The sequence below is a fragment of the Vipera ursinii genome (genome assembly GCF_947247035.1).
Source record: "Vipera ursinii genome assembly, chromosome: 1".
Classification (NCBI taxonomy): Eukaryota; Metazoa; Chordata; class Lepidosauria; order Squamata; family Viperidae; genus Vipera; species Vipera ursinii.
Window position 1 is genome coordinate 258158493 of NC_139512.1, and position 18100 is coordinate 258176592.

The 18100-nt window shown below is 38.0% G+C and overlaps 1 protein-coding gene across 1 annotated transcript in view; it reads right to left on the reverse strand.

Moving 5' to 3' along the window:
* Positions 1-14444, reverse strand: part of CEP85L (centrosomal protein 85L) — a 116443-nt gene extending 101999 nt beyond the window's left edge. Inside the window, exon 1 of the mRNA XM_083355503.1 lies at positions 14155-14444. Coding sequence (XP_083211629.1) covers positions 14155-14206 — 52 coding nt within the window. The 5' untranslated portion in view covers positions 14207-14444. The remainder of the gene's footprint in view (positions 1-14154) is intronic.
* Between the last annotated feature and the right edge of the window lie 3656 nt (positions 14445-18100).

Sequence of the window (18100 nt, forward strand, 5' to 3'; positions counted from 1 at the left end):
TTTACTATTAAAACCAGAAGAATTGTGGCATTTGTTGTTCATACTAATGGCTACATGTCAACCTAGAATACCTCCTGTTACTGTGATCTATTGGAAAATTTCTTCCAAAATATATGTGTGTTTCTATGTTTCTACATTAAACAAGAAACAGAGCATTACACACACTTCTTTTACTTCAGGCTCAATGCTAACCATTTGTTAAACTTTCCCTTCCCATTCATGCCTTATTTTCATCACATACCACTCTTACCAAATGCAAAACAGCCACCTTCTGTATATTTATCCAAAACATTACAGGTAGTCCTCTACTTACAACCACAGTTGAGCTGAAAAGTTATGTTTCTAAGCGAAACATTTGTTGAGTTTTGCCCCAATTTACAACCTTTCTTGTCACAGTTGTTAAGTGAATAAGTGCAGTGGTTAAGTGAATCTGGCTTCCCCATTGACTTTGCCTGTCAGAAGGTCATAAATGTGATCGTGTAATCCAGGGACACTCACAGCCATCATAAATGAGTTACTTGCCAAGTGTCTGAATTTTGATCACATGACTATGGGGATGCTGCAGTGGTCGTAAGTGTGAAAAATGGTGATAAGTCACTTTTTTTTCAGTGCCATTGTAGCTTTGAATGGTCACTAAATGAACTGTTTTAAGTCAAGGACTACCTGTACATAATTCAAGCCTATTCATTTTATACCTTTTCTCTAAATCAACAAATACACTTTTTTACTCACATTCATAGATTTCTCAGCAATTTGCTAAAGAAAAATCTGACCAATGCATATTCTGCATGGGATAAAATCATACTGAGCTTCCCAAATGTTGTTGCTTCGGGTAACTGTTTGATAAGAATTGTGGCAAACATCTTCCTAAGCACAACTAACAAATTAATCCAATATAGTTTTTGCATTCATTACTTGTATTTTTTTTCTTTGTAATAGGGGTATAATTAATGGATTTTTTTTGATCAGGTACAGTTGCAGACTTCACATGTATTAACTAAATCACACATAAATGAGTCCATAAGCCACATCCATACTTTAACATGTCACCAATTACGCTACCTATACTTTCTTTTCATAGACGTTAACATTCATTGTATTCATTTCAATCTGACTCTTCAACATATCACTATCATTCCCACACAAAACTCTAAATACACCTTCCTGTATTCTCTTAATGAAGTTTCCCCCAAAATTATTCTATCAATTTCATTTGTAATTCCACTTACTCTACTGGAGGCTCTTTGCTAAACTCTCTTCACCTATTTCCAAAACAAATATTTGTGCTATTACAATTGCTCTGCATATTGTTTTCTTTAATCTTAAACTATTTTATCCTTTGACTACGTTCTTCGAATCTATCCTCCCCTCTATGAATATCTATGTGTATGCATGTATGTGCATGTGTTTGTGTATAAAATACAATAACTTTTTGTCATCCTTGACTTTTGAGCAACAATTATCTTTAACGTGTATTTTTTTATACCCAAAGCTTCTTCAACTTCATTCTAGAAAGCAACTTTTTCTGTCCTGCTCATTACTTTTTCATAGTTCTTATTAGCATAACGCACACACATCTGCAGCACTTTGTAATCTAAATATTTTATTTCAAGCAGCTTCCACATCACTTTTCTTTCTCATACTTTCCATCATTCTTTTGGGAAATGAATGTATCTTGCTAACATTTTTTATTTTCAGCTACAATCAGGTCTCAGAAAAATGCTTGTTTAATTTAAAGAGTTGCTGACAAGCACTATTTTGCCCTCAAATTCAAAGCACTGTAAAGCTCCATCTGATATGCACATCCAATTTTCTCTTATGCATGTATTGTGAGATCAGAATACAGCTGGAAGAGACCTTGGAGTTCTAGTCGTGGCCTTGGGAACAAAGAAACATGTTGTGCAATCTTTCTAATCTAACAATTTCCTCAACATTTAATGTCAGGTTCACAATACAACATGAGAACTGTTTTAGTTACGATGGCTCTTCCAAACTTTTCCAATAAACTAGCCTTAAACAAAGACTTGTTCTTAGAGAAACAACTGTAATGTAGTCTTTCTTGCATCTGTATTCTGTCATGTATTTTATAAGCATGTATCAATGGATACCTCCTGTAGTACCTGTTAGGTTCCTTTCCCTTCTTATTTTAACTTTAAAAAAAAGATTGGGATATGATGGAAAGCAAAGACTGAACTCAAGCATGCTCCTTTGCTTCCCAGATTGTTTCTGGTTCCTATCCCATAAGAGCCCTAGAAATGTTAAAATGACAAGTGGCTTTTGAAATGTTCACAGCTATCAAGTAATAAAAAAATGATTACTTTTTAAAATAATGTCTTACTTTACTGATATTTTGTGCCAAAATCATCCACACAATCTGCTTTAAATTTATATAGCTATACTTTAAAATGTAAATAGTGTAAATGTATAAGAAGCCAACTTATGCTTGGTAATCCAGAATTTCTTAAATTGTATCCCAAAGAATATCAGTATTCCCCAAACAATTTGGTATTGTTCCATGGGCACCTTTCAAAGATACTAAAGCTATTACTATTTGTTCTTTCAAATTCATTTTCATGAAAGTGGATTTTTTTGTACTCAGAACAATGAAATTAAAATATTGACTGAATGAACAATTCTATCTTATACTGTCACTTGACAGATGAAATTGTAAGTTCATGTATCCTATGAAGATATATAATCTTTCCAAAATAAATATTGAAGAGGGCTAAAAAAATTTAAACTAGGATGAAGAAGAGTGTTATTATCACTGGCATGTGACGTATATACTTTTATTATACTACATATAATCTACCTTACCTTAAAACAGAAAACAAATTCAAATACCTTCAGTATTACAGTCTTCTGATACCTTTTGAAGAACAGTCACTATTACTCCCATTTTACAATTAGGAACCTGAAGCTGCAAGATAGTGATTCTCTTAGGGCCACCATGCTCAGCCATAGACTTAACAGGGAATTGAACCCTATGCTCCAGGGTTCTGAAACAAAAATAACATTGAAAATGTGATATTCTCTTTTTTGCTGCATACTTTTTATTGGCATAAAACATTACCATTTAAAAAAGAAATTTTGCAATGAGATTTAAAGGAATAACATACCTATTATTCACAAAAACTAATTGTGTCTTAGCTTGACTTTTAAATCAAAAAGTCAAATCGTATCTGGCAGTGCCAGTTAGCAAAAAAATTACTGAGTCCTCAAATTAGGCAAAAAAATTAGTGAGAGAAAAATTCAAAACAAAGTGCATATCCTTCATAAACTACAGTATGTGAGGGCATGGTAAATATATATATATGTTAATCAGGTATGTCCATTTCATTTATATTTTTTCTTATTTACTAAGCTTCAGCCATTTCTACTCAATTGACAGAGTCATCTAAAATGAAAATGTGTATCTATTGTTGTAAATTTTTTTCTCCAAATGTACTCTTTGTATGTTTTTTTCCAGTTGAGCCACACTTTTGGAATATATTTTCCACTGATATTTTTGTCTGCATACTTTCTGCTAATAAATAAATTCCCTCATAAACAGGTACTATTTTTGAGTTGCAAAATACACTGAAAACTTCTTAAAAAGCTTGGCTTGCACACTATTTTCGTTATCATTAAACGAACCAGGAGAATAAATCAATCAGCATATGACCATCACTTAAAAAAAAAACTTGTGTCAGATCTTTTTCTGAATTTCTTTCAGTACCCATCTTATGTGGGACCAAAAATTGTTGTACACTTAGTATAGTCAATAAGAGCATTTGGTAGCTAGCTCTAATTCTGTGCTACTTGAACCATGGGATTATACTGGGCTCCAAGTCAATGATAGTTCACTTCCAAAAACCAATAAATTGTAGTTATTGTTGTTAGCTGCGAAGTCGGGTCCGACCCATCGCGACCCTATGGACAACGTTCCTCCAGGCCTTCCTGTCCTCTACCATCTTCTGGAGTCCATTTAGGCTCACGCCTACTGCTTCAGTGACTCCATCCAGCCACCTCATTCTCTGTCGTCCCCTTCTTCTATTGCCCTCAACCTTTCCCAGCATTAGGCTCTTCTCCAGTGAGTCCTTCCTTCTCATTAGGCGGCCAAAGTATTTGAGTTTTAGCTTCAGGATCTGGCCTTCTAAAGAGCAGTCAGGGTTGATCTCCTCCAGGACTGACCGGTTTGATCGCCTTGCAGTCCAAGCAACTCGCAGGAGTCTTCTCCAGCACCACAGCTCAAAGGCCTCAATTCTTTGACACTCGGCCTTTCTTATGGTCCAACTTTCACTGCCATACATTGCAACTGGGAAGACCATAGGCTTGACTATACGCACTTTTGTTGACAGGGTGATGTCTCTGCTTTTTAGTGTGCTGTCTAGATTTGTCATGGCTTTCCTCCCAAGGAACAAGCATCTTTTAATTTCTTGGCTACAGTCCCCATCTGCAGTGATCTTGGAGCCCAGGAAAATAAAATCTCTCACTACCTCCATTTCTTCCCCATCTATTTGCCAGGAATTGAGAGGGCCGGATGCCATGATCTTGGTTTTCTTAATGTTAAGTTTCAACCCAGGTTTTGCACTCTCCTTCTTCAGGTGCAACAAGAGGCTCTTTAGTTCTTCTTCACTTTCTGCCATTAGAGTGGTATCATCTGCATATCTTAGGTTGTTGATATTTTTTCCGGCAATCTTAATTCCAACTTTTGATTCATCTAGCCCTGCTTTTCTCATGATGTGCTCTGCATATATGTTAAATACGCAGGGCGACAGTATACAGCCTTGACGGACTCCTTTCCCAATTTTGAACCAATCAGTGGTTCCGTGTCCAGTTCTCACTGTTGCTTCTTGGCCCACGTATAGGTTTCTCAAGAGACAAATAAGATGGTCTGGTACGCCCATCTCTTTAAGAACATGCCAGTTTGTTATGATCCACACAATCAAAGGCTTTAGCATAGTCAATGAAGCAGAAGTAGATGTTTTTCTGGAACTCTCTAGCTTTCTCCATGATCCAGCGTATGTTGGCAATTTGATCTCTAGTTCCTCTGCCTCTTCGAAATCCTGCCTGTACTTCTGGATCCACATACTGCTGGAGTCTAGCTTGTAGGATTTTAAGCATAACTTTACTAGCATGAGAAATGAGTGCAATGGTGCGATAGTTTGAACATTCTTTGGCACTACCTTTCTTTGGAATTGGAATGTAAACTGATCTTTTCCAATCCTGTGGAAAAGTTTTCCAAATTTGCTGGCAAATTGAGTGTAGCAGTTTTACTGCATCGTCTTTTAAGATTTTGAATAGCTCAGCTGGAATACTGTCACCTCCACTCAGCTTTTGCTCAGCTTTTCTAAAGCCAACTTCACTTCACATTCTAGGATGTCTGGCTCGAGGTCAGTGACCACCGCATTGTGATTATCAGGGACGTTAAGCTCATTCTTGTACAGTTATTCTGTGTAATTTTGCCACCTCTTCTTAATCTCTTCTGCCTCTGTTAGGTCCCTGCCATTTTAGTCCTTAATGATGCCCATTTTTTTAAATTAAACTTTATTTTCATCTCTCCAATTTTCTTTAAAAAAGATCTCTAGTCCTCCCTATTCTATTGTTTTCTTCTATTTCTTTGCGTTGTTCATTTAAGAAGGTATTCTTATCTCTTCTAGCTATTCTCTGGAATTCTGCATTCAACTGGGCGTATCTTTGTCTCCCTTGCCTTTCGCTTCCCTCCTTTCCTCAGCTATTTGCAAGGCTTCCTGAGACAGCCATTTTGCTTTCTTGCATTTCTTTTTCTTTGGAATGGTTTTGGTTGCTACCTGTTGTACAATGTTGTGAACCTCTGTCCACAGTTCTTCAGGCACTGTATCAGATCTAATTCCTTAAATCTATTTGTCACCTCTACTGTATATTCAACAGGGATATGATTTAATTCATACCTGAGTGGCCTAGTGCTTTTCCCTACTTTCTTCAGTTTAAGCCTAAACTTTGCAGCAAGAAGCTCATGGTCTGAGCCACAGTCAGCTCCTGACTGTATAGAGCTTCTCCATCTTTGGCAGTAGAGCACATAGTCAATTTGATTTCTGTGTTGACTGTCTGGTGATGCCCATGTGTAGAGCCGTCTCTTGGGTTGTTGGAAGAGTGTTTGCTATGACCATTGTATTCTCTTGACAAAATTCTATCAGCCTGTGCCCTGCTTCATTTTGTATTCGAAGGCCAAAATTGCCTGTTATTCCGGTTATCTTTTGGCTTCCTACTTTAGCATTCCAATCCCCCATGATGATAAGGACATCATTTTTGGGTGTTAGTTCTATAAGGTGCTGTAGGGCTTCATAGAACTGGTTAATTTCATCCTCTTCAGCACTGGTAGTTGGGGCATAGACTTGGACTACTGTGATATTGAATGGTTTGCCTTGGATTCGAACTGAGATCGAATTTTGAGGATTGTATCCCAGTATTGCTTTTCCTACTTTTATTGACTATGAAGGCTACTCCATTTCTTCTGAGGGATTCTTGCCCACAGTAGTATACCTGATGGTCATCTGAATTAAATTCACCCATTCCTGTCCATTTTAGTTCACTGATACCTAAGATGTCGATGTTCAGTCTTGTCATCTCTTGTTTGACCACGTCCAGCTTTCCTTGATTCATGGATCTTACATTCCAGGTTTCTATGGAGAAAAAATCTTTACAACATCGGACTTTCCTTTCACCACCAGACACATCCACAGCTGAGCGTCCTTTCGGCTTTGGCCCAGTCGCTTCATTCTTTCTGGTGCTACTAGTACTAGCCCTCTGCTCTTCCCCAGTAGCATATTGGACGCCTTCTGACCTGAGGGGCTCATCTTCCAGCATCGTATCGTTTTGCCTTTTGGTACTATCCATAGGGTTTTCATGGCAAAGATACTGGAGTGGTTTGCCATTTCCTTCTCCAGTGGATCACGTTTTGTCAGAACTCTCTCCTATGACCTGTCCGTCTTGGGTGGCCCTGCACAGCATAGCTCATAGCTTCATTGAATTACACAAGCCCCTTCGCCACGACAAGGCAGTAATCCATGAAGGGGGCAGTAATCCATGAAGGGGTTGTAGTGTGTTATTTCTTACCAAATCAATGCAATTTGAAATATAGTTTTCACTGTTATTACAGTTGATTTTAAATCTACAAATCAATCTTCCATAAAAGTAGACAACAAAAACTGACAAGAGAGTTTGTGAAAATACAAATGTATTAAAAGTCTACATATAATTATGTGAAGGGAAATCACTAAATTTAACTTACTCTGCTCAAGAAGAAAAGGTTAACAGAAAAAATTAGGAAGCGGTTGAATGCAGAATAGCATTAGAAGTTGATAAAAGTGACAAAAGTGCTATTGAAATTTCTATAAGCATGGTTTGTAGTAAAGGACACCATTGGAATGAAAATATAAGCTTGTATGCTTATATGTTTGACTCCTGAACCTCAGGTTACAAACCAAAGATAGGATTTTAAAGTTATGCGGAAAACAGAACAGTTGACACTGGAGACAAGTGCAGAAGCAGCCTTCCTCCTATTATAGACTATTAGTAACAAATGGGTTTTTCTTCAACAATAGATATGAGACATCTGCTCCCATATACAATAAATAAATGGATTCCCAAACAATTAGAAATATTTCTCATCATGTTAAACTGGATTGCTAACGTACACAGAAGTGATACAAAGGAGAAGCATTTCAAATTTTATAGATTGTATTTAATAAATAAGCTACTTAAAAGATGTCCGATCTGATACGATTTGGAGCCAGTATTACCTTCCAGGACCAAACCATGACAGTGACATGTAATGAAGAAAAGTGTCTTTGTTACTCTATATTGCATAATAAATGGAGCTTTTATTCATTACTGATTCATAACAATACTGATTTTATTTTATAATATTTTTATAAGATTTATTATTTATAATCTCTATTTTACATAATTCTTGCATCTAAATGGCGGAATATTTTTTGACCTTGGATATGCTGCTTGGGGGTGGGGGGCAAAAGCCCTAATAAGCAGGCATATACATAGAATGAAGGCTATTGCTAAGCACATTGATTTGTGCTTAGAGTGTAAGCCGCCCTGAGTCTTCGGAGAAGGGCGGGATATAAATGGGATTAAAATAAAAATAAATAAATATTCAACTTCTTACTGAAAGTAAATAAAAAAGTAATGAAAGTCATAACTGAACATTAAGAATTGTTAAATATGAGCTGATTTCTTACTCCTTTCTTTTTGGTTAGTTCTTAAAACATCATGTTCTACATTAAGTTTGTCTGTTTTGAGGTTTATTTTCTTCTTTGCTTCTACATTATGCAATTTTACACCTACATTCCAGATTTTGTTTCTGCTAAACTATGGCAAATGTGAAAGTGTAACATATTAGGTTCAAAACTAGATCTATTTTGTGTGCACTTCTGCTGCACTGTAATCTAAATCTAATGCTGAACTCTCTAGCAATAACAATGCTACTATAAAGAATTAAAAACTCACTATCCGTTTCTGTTCTTGCAAGGACACATCAGCATTCTTACAAGCCAGCATCACCACTGCATTCTTATCTGCATCATATCCTCCTCTCCCGCATCCATTCCACCCCCATAAAACAAAGAGGGCTCTGGTTATACTATCCAGGTATCTTCATCTATAAAGTACATATTCAGCAGTTTTATGTTTTAAATACAGTCATCCAATCCACAAAACCCCACAGAGCTCATAACAGATTGTGAACTCACCATGCTATTGAAATTTACATTATGACATTGTCAGTGAGGTTGTCACTTTCATTACAAATTACCTGTTGCTAAGAAATGTTATTGTTCAAGAAGCAGCAATTATTACATGTTACCAAGGAACAGATTCAATTTATAATTTCAGTAGGAAACAGTAATTGATAAAAATGATAATATTTCTGGGAAACTTTGAGTCAAGAAGATCTATGTGGGGCTAGCAGCTGTACTTAAAACTCATAGCACTCTTCGTTTGAAAAAAAGAGGCATGTTCCTCATCCCAATCATTTAATGTATTATGGCAGATTGGCTCAGAGGAAGACTACTAAACTGTTTCAATATCTAATTTTTCCCTCAAATAAAAGCCTTTTAAAATCAATCACATATATTGTGCCTTCTATAAATAGTCATTAATTCAAATATCTCATTATTTGGATGATAAAAATGTGCACTGGCTTTCACTACGGAACGAATAGTAAATTTATAATCTCAGCAAAAAAAAAATCTGTATTATGAAAACTTAAGAAAGATGACAAAAAATAATTCCCTATGGCATTTCTCACTTGAGGCACAATGACCAGGCTCAAATTGTATTTTGGACCTAAAACTGGCACTGGTGCTCAAAATGTTGGAAGGAAAAAGAGGACAACTAATGGCAAGGCATATGTGGACTCAGTTAAATGGCGAGTGATTCATTCGTAGACCTGAAGGATCAAGTTAGGGATAGTGCGTGGAGAAAACCTATATGCTCATTAACAATTAACAACGATCAAGAACAATCGATATAATTCATCAAAAATCAATGCTACTATATTATTGTAAGTAATTTTCCTACAAAGGCCAGCTAAAATATTTTAAGCAAAGAAATTATACATATACATTTCCCTCCCACAAACATATGTATTCATTATTTTGTATTCTTTCCCATGCTTAAATGATGCAGCAAGCTTTTACATAGATTGCCATGTTTTTCTCATTCAAGTTGAAGGCTTTGTAAAAAAAAATATTGCTTCGGATTAAAAACACTTTATTATTCAAATTTTCAAAAATGTCATTAAGCCACATTATATGGAATAATACATATGCAAATAAACATATACTCCTCCACCAAATGAAGTCAGCCCATTCTGAAAAAAGCCTCATTATATTCAAGCACTCCTGAAAACTATTTTCAGTCTCTATTGGGACTATAATATTAATCAAGGTAATTAAATTAGTATAAGGCCCATCAAAAGCTGAATTAGCATCCTCATTAAAAACAATTATGTTATTTACAAACAACATCTTATCTGCGGTATTGCTTCTCTGCATTTAAACAGAGTAAGAGTCTTTGGCTTCTAGAGAAAAGAAATAATTAAGGATTTTTAAAATAGCACAAACAGAGAGCAGTTGTGTCATTCATGCATACTGATGTCATACGTAACTTGATAGTCACGCACCTCACACTACTGTATCAGCCCTGCATGTTTAGTTGGGTAAAAGGAATATATTCTGAAATTTTCAAAGGCTAGAAAAGCAACAGAAGCAATTTCATCTTGAAAAGAGAACTGGGAATATTGTTCAATACTATATTTTTCATGTGAAAAAAAAATCATCTGAATCTGGAATAAATTATGTAATGCTTCACATAGTCAATTCATATTGCTTCACGGAGGATGGTCACATCTCTGAACAGTGAGATCTAAAATATAATGAAATAAAAACTGAGTACATCTATTTAGGCTCACACCTAGCAAATTATCAGTCTTATCTTCGCAACTACTATCTCCTTCAAAAGAGTTCAGAAATTTTCTTCAAAAACAATGAGGTGATTGATCCCTGTTAAAAACTCAGCCAAAGGAGAAATTCAAAAAAGCATATGCTACTATAATTCATGAGTTTTTAAAATATTTGGATATATACCTCTGCCTAGATTATTAAAGCAAGTTTAGATCCTTAACAACTACAATGATCAGTGGATTCATACACTGTGCTCAGGGAAAAGATTGCACACCATAAATATTGTTATTTTAACTAACAGCCTACAAATAGAATCTGTGTTTGGACAGATCATCATTTTTAGAATCAAGGCTACCCATTAAGCAATCTACAAATAGAATAAACTGGAAACAATTAGGCTTGATATTTCTGTTTGGCATTGGTCAACACAGATATTTGGAGTGGGCAGCCATAATAAAATTAAGTAATAATAATACATAACATTTTTCTTTACATGCTTTTTACTGCCTCTGGTACTCACATATTTCTGAATCACAGAAAAATGTAAAGAAGTCCAACTGATAAGAATCTTTATACCATCATAGTTAAACTAATCTGATTGGTTGAAGCACTGTAACAAACAGTAATTTGCACCAATCAAAGAGTTAGTAACAATATACTCAGCAAGTAGCTCTTTTATATCTCAGCAATTAAAATTATTGCCTACCCGATTGTACATATATTTTAACAAATAAATCACACTGAATTTCTAGCTTTTACAATTAAAAGCATCACTTCCTGTTAATTTCCCACCATCATTAATCTCAATCAATCCATTTTATTTCTCATTTCAGTATTTTCTAAACAAAATATGAACAGGCAAAAATACTGAAATCATATAATATTGAGAGGATGTGCATTTTTGCAACACTGCATTTTTCATAAACCTATGTATCTCTTCTTCAACAGTATGTTTATAGAAAGATCTGCTAATTGCACTTACAAACTTTTATTGTCACCATTTAGACATTTGGTTGATGAATAAAAACTATGATATTTGATTTAATCTTTCATTTCCTGTATCTCATGAAAACTTCATAACACTGAATATCACCAAAATATTAAAATATGACATAGTACGGTATAATTCTCAACTAGCCTGTACACCTGATTGCCAATTGTCAAACATAACTGTTTTGAAGTATAGAAAGTTGAGTCTCCAGATCACAGATGCTATAGTCCCATGTTTTTGCGCTATATGCTTTGGCTTTGGTTTTCTATTTTAAATTAATTTATTTGGATCCAAATAAATTTGGATTTGGATTCTAAAATGCAAAACAGGCTTTCCTTTAATGTCTAATTTCCCCTATAGTATAAATACAGTATTAAGTAACATAAACTGCAAGAAATCAGTAATGTAGAACTAAATATACCTGACAAATTATTTATTTACTTCTGATTTTTAAAAAAAAAATCATAAGCCAGATTTCTAAGTAAACTTTTTCAAACTTGTAAGAATATTAAAATCAAAGTAATAGATTTAAACAATTTTAAGAAATCAAATAAAAATATATCAGATGTATTATATGCAAAAATAATTCCTAACTCAAGTAAAAGACAAGGTGAATAGATAAATTTTCAGAGCCCATCTAATAATAAAGGGGCCTGGTAAAGGTCAACTAAATAAAATTCTGCAAGTACATGGGTCAGTTTGCCTTTGGGAGGCTTGCATAGTGCAGAGAAATTATAATGAATGAACATAATAAAAACATATTTTTCACTTTAGAATGAGATAATATCCAGAATGACATAAGGAAGCATTTGTACCGAACCATTTCATGATACAGAAAATCACCATGACATTGTTCCAAAAGATAAAAATAGATAAAATATATTCTAGTGCAGTGGTTTTCAACTTTTTTATAAGTACAAGTCTCTCTGTCAAAGATATTGAGTTCTCCCATGACAGAAGCAAAAGTCCACTTTTTCCAATACTTACCAATATATGTTTATAGGCATTCTGTGATTATTTTTATCATTGACAGTAAATTTAAAGATTTGATTAACCTTTTCAGAATTTACTATGGTTTTCATCTGGACTACTTTTGCCCCAACTATGACACATGAATGATCACTGAAGTACTGTACCACTATTTTAATAAATTGACAAGGAAAACATTATTTCAATATATTATAGCAAATAAATTTACAGTGAACCAGTCAAATTCTACAACTTATTTTTAAGAGTGATTCTTCTGTAAGCCAAATGTAACTTAATACATTTAACTGTAAAACAAATTCAAATGTTTCAGCATAAGGGGCTCTGATTATTAATGAAAATATGAGAAAATGGGAGTAGTTAACAATTGCATCTTTATGAGGTATAATAATTCTTCTCCTCTAGAACCGCTGACAGTTTCAAGCAACACATTCTGTTCCTAAAAAATACAGAACAGTACAGTAATTCATACCAAATAATTGTTATTTATCTTAAAAGCTATGCAAAAAAGTACAGCTTGTTCTCAACCAGTGCAAACTCACTGTTCCACTATCAGTATAAACGTAGGGCTTCACAGTGAAAAAACAAAGCTTTTATCACCAGTGTAATATTCCACACAATGTTATCTTGGGATGGTTTAATAAGACAAATTGCTTGCCTGTTTTACTAACTGAGATACTGATGTGTGAACTGGGCAGGACATACTGGGTATCAGTCCAAATGCTACAACTATACTACCTCCTGAGGAGTATCACTCAGTCCCATAAAAAGGGATGCAGCTTTAGGTCTAACTCGGTGAAGTCCTTCACCCAAGTTGGCCCTACTTTCTGGAACAAGGCTGCTTGCATCTCTGCCTGGCAGCTTAAGCACCAAGAGTGTGGAGCATATTTCATTTATTCCTTTTTTTTTTTTAAAAAAAAGGCAAATTCTCTCCTGTCTTCAAACTCATCTCCGGAGATTCCGGAAAAAAACACACAAAAAAGCAGAGAATTTTAGAAGGAAGCCTGCTGACTGGGGCTGGCTGTCATTTCTCAAATCAAGCCCAGATTTAAAGAGGATTGCGGAGAAAAGCTCTAAATATAGCCCCGAGCGGCTTCTATTGCTTTACACCAGCGTTTCCCAACCTTAGGAACTTGAAGATGCGTGGACTTCAACTCCCAGAATTCCCCAGCCAGCTATGCTGGCTGGGGAATTCTGGGAGTTGAAGTCCACGCATCTTCAAGTTCCTAAGGTTGGGAAACGCTGCTTTACACAGCCTCAACGGCTCCTCTCCCTCCCTCCCTCTCTTCCTTCCTTCCTTCCTTCCTCCCACCCGGGCTGCTTGCAATCCGCCCCGCCGCGCAGATTGCCGTCGCCTCCAACCCCGCGTGTCTCTCCCCTCCGCAACTCTCACTTCGCCCGGCTCCAGATTCCCCCGAGCCCGATGGCGGCGTGCGTTAACGAACTCCTTTCGGAGACGAGAACCAACCGGGCACGCTCGGGAGGGAGTCCGGTCGGAAACGGGGCAAGCGAGAGAGCGCAGCCCAGAAACTGAAGCGTCGAGTCCTCTTCCCCTCCCCCCCAAACCCAGTTCGGGGTCGCTCGCTCGCTCGCTCGCTCTCGCGTTTGCCCCACCAACCTCGGCCCGACGCCGCCGGCCAGGAGAGGCACCGAGCGGGACGAGTTGCCTTTCCCCACCGCCACCCCCCAACAGCGACGCCGTGCCAGGCGCAAGTTGGCCCGCTCCCCTCGCCTTACCTATTCGGTAGTCCCCGTTGTGCCCGACGTCGGAGAGAAGCCTCCCCCACATGGTGGTGCTGCTCCCGCCTCGGCTGCCGAGGGGAAAGCGAGGGGCGACGGCCAGGCGGAGCGGCGCCCCCTCGGCGCGACGGCGGAGGACGCGGCCTGGACGAGGGAGAGAGAAGGAGGCTGGTCACTGCTGGGCGTTTGCTCCTCCTGCCGCCGCCGCCGCTGCCTTTCGCGCTTCGCAGCCCGCCTTCGGCCCGAGGCAAGCAGCGGCCATGGTTGGTGGCTTGCTCAGAGGCCGGGCGCGCCACCGCCACCAGCAGCAGCAGCGAGGACAAAACTCCCTTTCTTTCGCTGCGGCTACCCTCGCCGCAGCGCCGCTTCTCTGCTCTTCTCTTTCCTCCGCCTCCCCTCGGCTTGGTGCCGGGCGGAGACAGAGGCGGGAACTCAGCAGATGCTGCCGCTCCTCCGAAGAGGAAGGAGAGGGAGCTGAGACCGCGGGATGCGCAGTGATGGGGCGGGGGGGGGGGTTGGAGGGAGGCGGTTGGCGTGGCAGGCGAGTCACGCCGCCTCTGTCCTCGGGCGGCGTTGGAAGTCGTGGGGGTGGTGGGGGGGGGGAAGCTGGAGAATCGGGGAAAGAAAAGGAGAGGCGCCGTTGCAAAGTATTAGGGCCGATTGGCAATCCTGTATTGATGATATGAGGATAACTTTATTGTCACTTTACTTTGAATGTACACCGATCGGCATACATCAAAATGAAATTTCGTTGCATACAGCTCTCGAAGGGTCACCACCTCCGATATATACTCCTTGTTCGGGGCCCGCTCAAATTTCACATTGTCCATTTTAGTCTCTAGGGCAGGGGGTCTTCAAACTTGGCCCTTTTATGACTTGTGGACTTCAACTCCCAGAATTCCTCAGCCAGGCACGCTGGCTGAGGAATTCTGGGAGTTGAAGTCCACAAGTCATAAAAGGGCCAAGTTTGAAGACCCCTGCTCTAGGGAGTGAACGATGGCAAACAGGACAGATGGAAATGGGGCTCCATGTGGATTAGCCCTCAAATTCGCTTGTATTCTGACAACCTTGGCTTCTTTCCTTTTTCTGATCCTGACTCTTCCACCTTTTCCTTAAAGAGGCCTTGCTTCTTTTCGCCCCTGGAGCACGCTGCCGCCACCAACTCCTCCAAAAGCCTCTCTCTCTCTTCCTCTTGGCCTTGGAGAGGAATAGGGACCGAAAGGCGCCCTTGACCGCTTGCAGAGTGGCCAAAGCCATTTAAACAGTTCCAGCATTGGAAGAGAGGAAATACTGAAATAGATGCTTTAGGTCCGTCTTCCTCTAGTCTTTAAACAGTGCCTGAGAGAGATTTTCGGCAATAGCTTTCCACCGCATGAACAGTGTATCAATAATGGATTGCTATTGAAAGAAGAAACCTGTGGATGCTTTCTGCTTGATAAGGGAGCTTTGTGAAAAGCTAATCATTTTTTTTTTAGTTAGGCAGGTTTAATCACATTAAAATAATCGCCCCAAAAAGTTGATGGAGAATATGCTACAGCAGGGGTGTCAAATTCAATTTCATTGAGGGCTGCATCAGCATTGAGGTTGCCTTCAAGTGGCCAGATGGGTGTGGCCTACTGGGTGGGCATGGCTAGACTGTATATGGCCTACTGGGTGGGCGTGGCCATCTCTACATCGTTTGCATCAAGAGTGCCTATGGGGGCCTGGGCAGGAGTGGGACAGATCTGAGGGTCTCTGGCAGAAGGAGGGTCTCTGGGCCAGGGCCAAGGCAGTGGGGGCCGTTCCCTCACTGTTTCCAAGATGGCTTCGCGGGCCACATGAAACCACTTTGCGGGCTGGATCTGGCCCCCGGGCCTTGTGTTTGACATGTCTGTGCTACAGTATTTCATTTAGGAGGACCGTTGAATTTCTCCAAGCATCATAACTCTCCATTCTATACCATTAAAGGATGTGGCTCCAGATAGAATCAATGATGTTGAAATTAGAGTGGAAAAATGATAAAAACTGGGCCACCAATGGCTTCCCACTTAGAAAAGTTTCTATACAAGGTTTATGTAGTAACATCTGCCAGAATGACAAGAAAAAAAGCAGAACTAACGGGCGCAGTTTCCTCTTGTATTTATTTTTATCTTACAACTATACACCTCAGCAAGCCTATGTTCATACCATAATATATATCAGTCTCAAAAAGCATGATGTGTATATGTCCTAATTTTAGTGGAACCTGCCCGAAAACAAGTGTGATCTGTTATTTGTCCATAAAATGCATACAGACAGATAAGTGTCCTCCTCAAAAAGTTTGGCAAACTTCTTAATCATTTGCATTTGTCATATACAGTATTAAGTAAACCCTTCGTCCCTCAAACAAAATCTTGATTAAAAACATATTTACAATATTCAGCTTTGCACTTTAACCCCTCTACCAATCTGTTGGATATGTTTTCCTGCGAAAACCTATTTGTTGTAGATCAGTGTTTCTAAACTTTTTGTTCTTGGAAAACCTTCCCATTTTTAAAAATTATAGAGCTATTTGTTTTTGTTTCAGTTATACTTTATATGAATCATGTAAAAATAACATTAAACCCATTAACTATTAATATAAGTAAAATATTTTTCATGAAAACTATTTTTTAACAAGTACTCATAATGAGAAGATTGACAAATTCTACCGGGAAACCACTTCAGTTTCTTGCGAGAAACTGAAAGAAATGAAAAGATGATTTGAGGATTAATATTGTGCAGAGTTATCAAGATGTTGTAGAGTTATGGTAACCTTAGAAAGTCAGAAGTCATTTATTTTCTACTTTACTTACTTTTTTCTTCTTTTTTCCTTTTTTTCCTTTTATTGTTTTCGGAGGCTTTTTCTTTTTTTCTAATTTTCTATTTCTATTTATCTTTTAATTTTGTATTTTTTGCATATATTTTGTGTTGTGCGTTGTTTATGAGTTTTTGCAAATTTCTTCAATATCTGGTAAATGTGATTTTTTTCAGGCCCTGAGATGGTCTCGAGGGTCCCCACGGTCCTCAAACCACATTTTAATAAAAACTGTTGTACACTGCTCTCTTAACATAAATATTAAGTGTAAAAAAAATAGGCAGTACTCCCTGGAGACCAACGTTAGATGTAAACGCCGTGCTTCCCAAGCTTGACGAGATCTGCTTACACTGCCTTCAGTGCCCATCACTCTTACTATTCAAATACTTGGAAAATATTTTCAGAAAATAAACTGTTTGGAAAACTGTTATTCTTCTATTCTGAAAATATCTTAACAGAAAATGTAGTTTCAATTAATGAGGAAGGGTTTGGTTTTTCTGAATCTGCAGCTCTGTCATCAAGCTTACCTACAGTCAAATATTAAATACCGAAAGTGAATAGTTGGTGCCAATTTTCCAGTTTCGGTTTGAAATACACATATAGAAATAACCATTTGTTTACTGAATGTTCAGAGTTGCAATGGCACTGAAAAAAGTGACTTACAACCAGTCTTTGCACTTACAGCATCCCCACAGTCACATGATCAAAATTCAGATGCTTGGCAACCGGCATACTGTTTGCAGTGTCCCGGGGTTACGTGATCACTATTTGCAAGTTGCCTAGCCAGCTTCCAACAAGTAAGCAAAGTCAAGGGAACAGCCCAGATTTACTTAAAAACCTAACGTAGTGGTGGTGATTCACTTAATGACCATAGCAAAATTGTAAAATTGGGCATGACTCACTTAACAACCAAACTGTTTAGCGATGTAAGTTACGGTCCCAATTGTGATTGTAAGTTAAGGACTAACTGTATAGCATCTTTGGCTGGATGGACAGAATTTGGATCTAAATACAATTGAACTCTTGTATCTCTGGAAATAATTATATCAGATAGAAAAAGGCAACTCTAACAGGGTCAGGTAGAGCTAAATAGTTGGATCAGAAACTTGACACTATAAGATAGTGTAC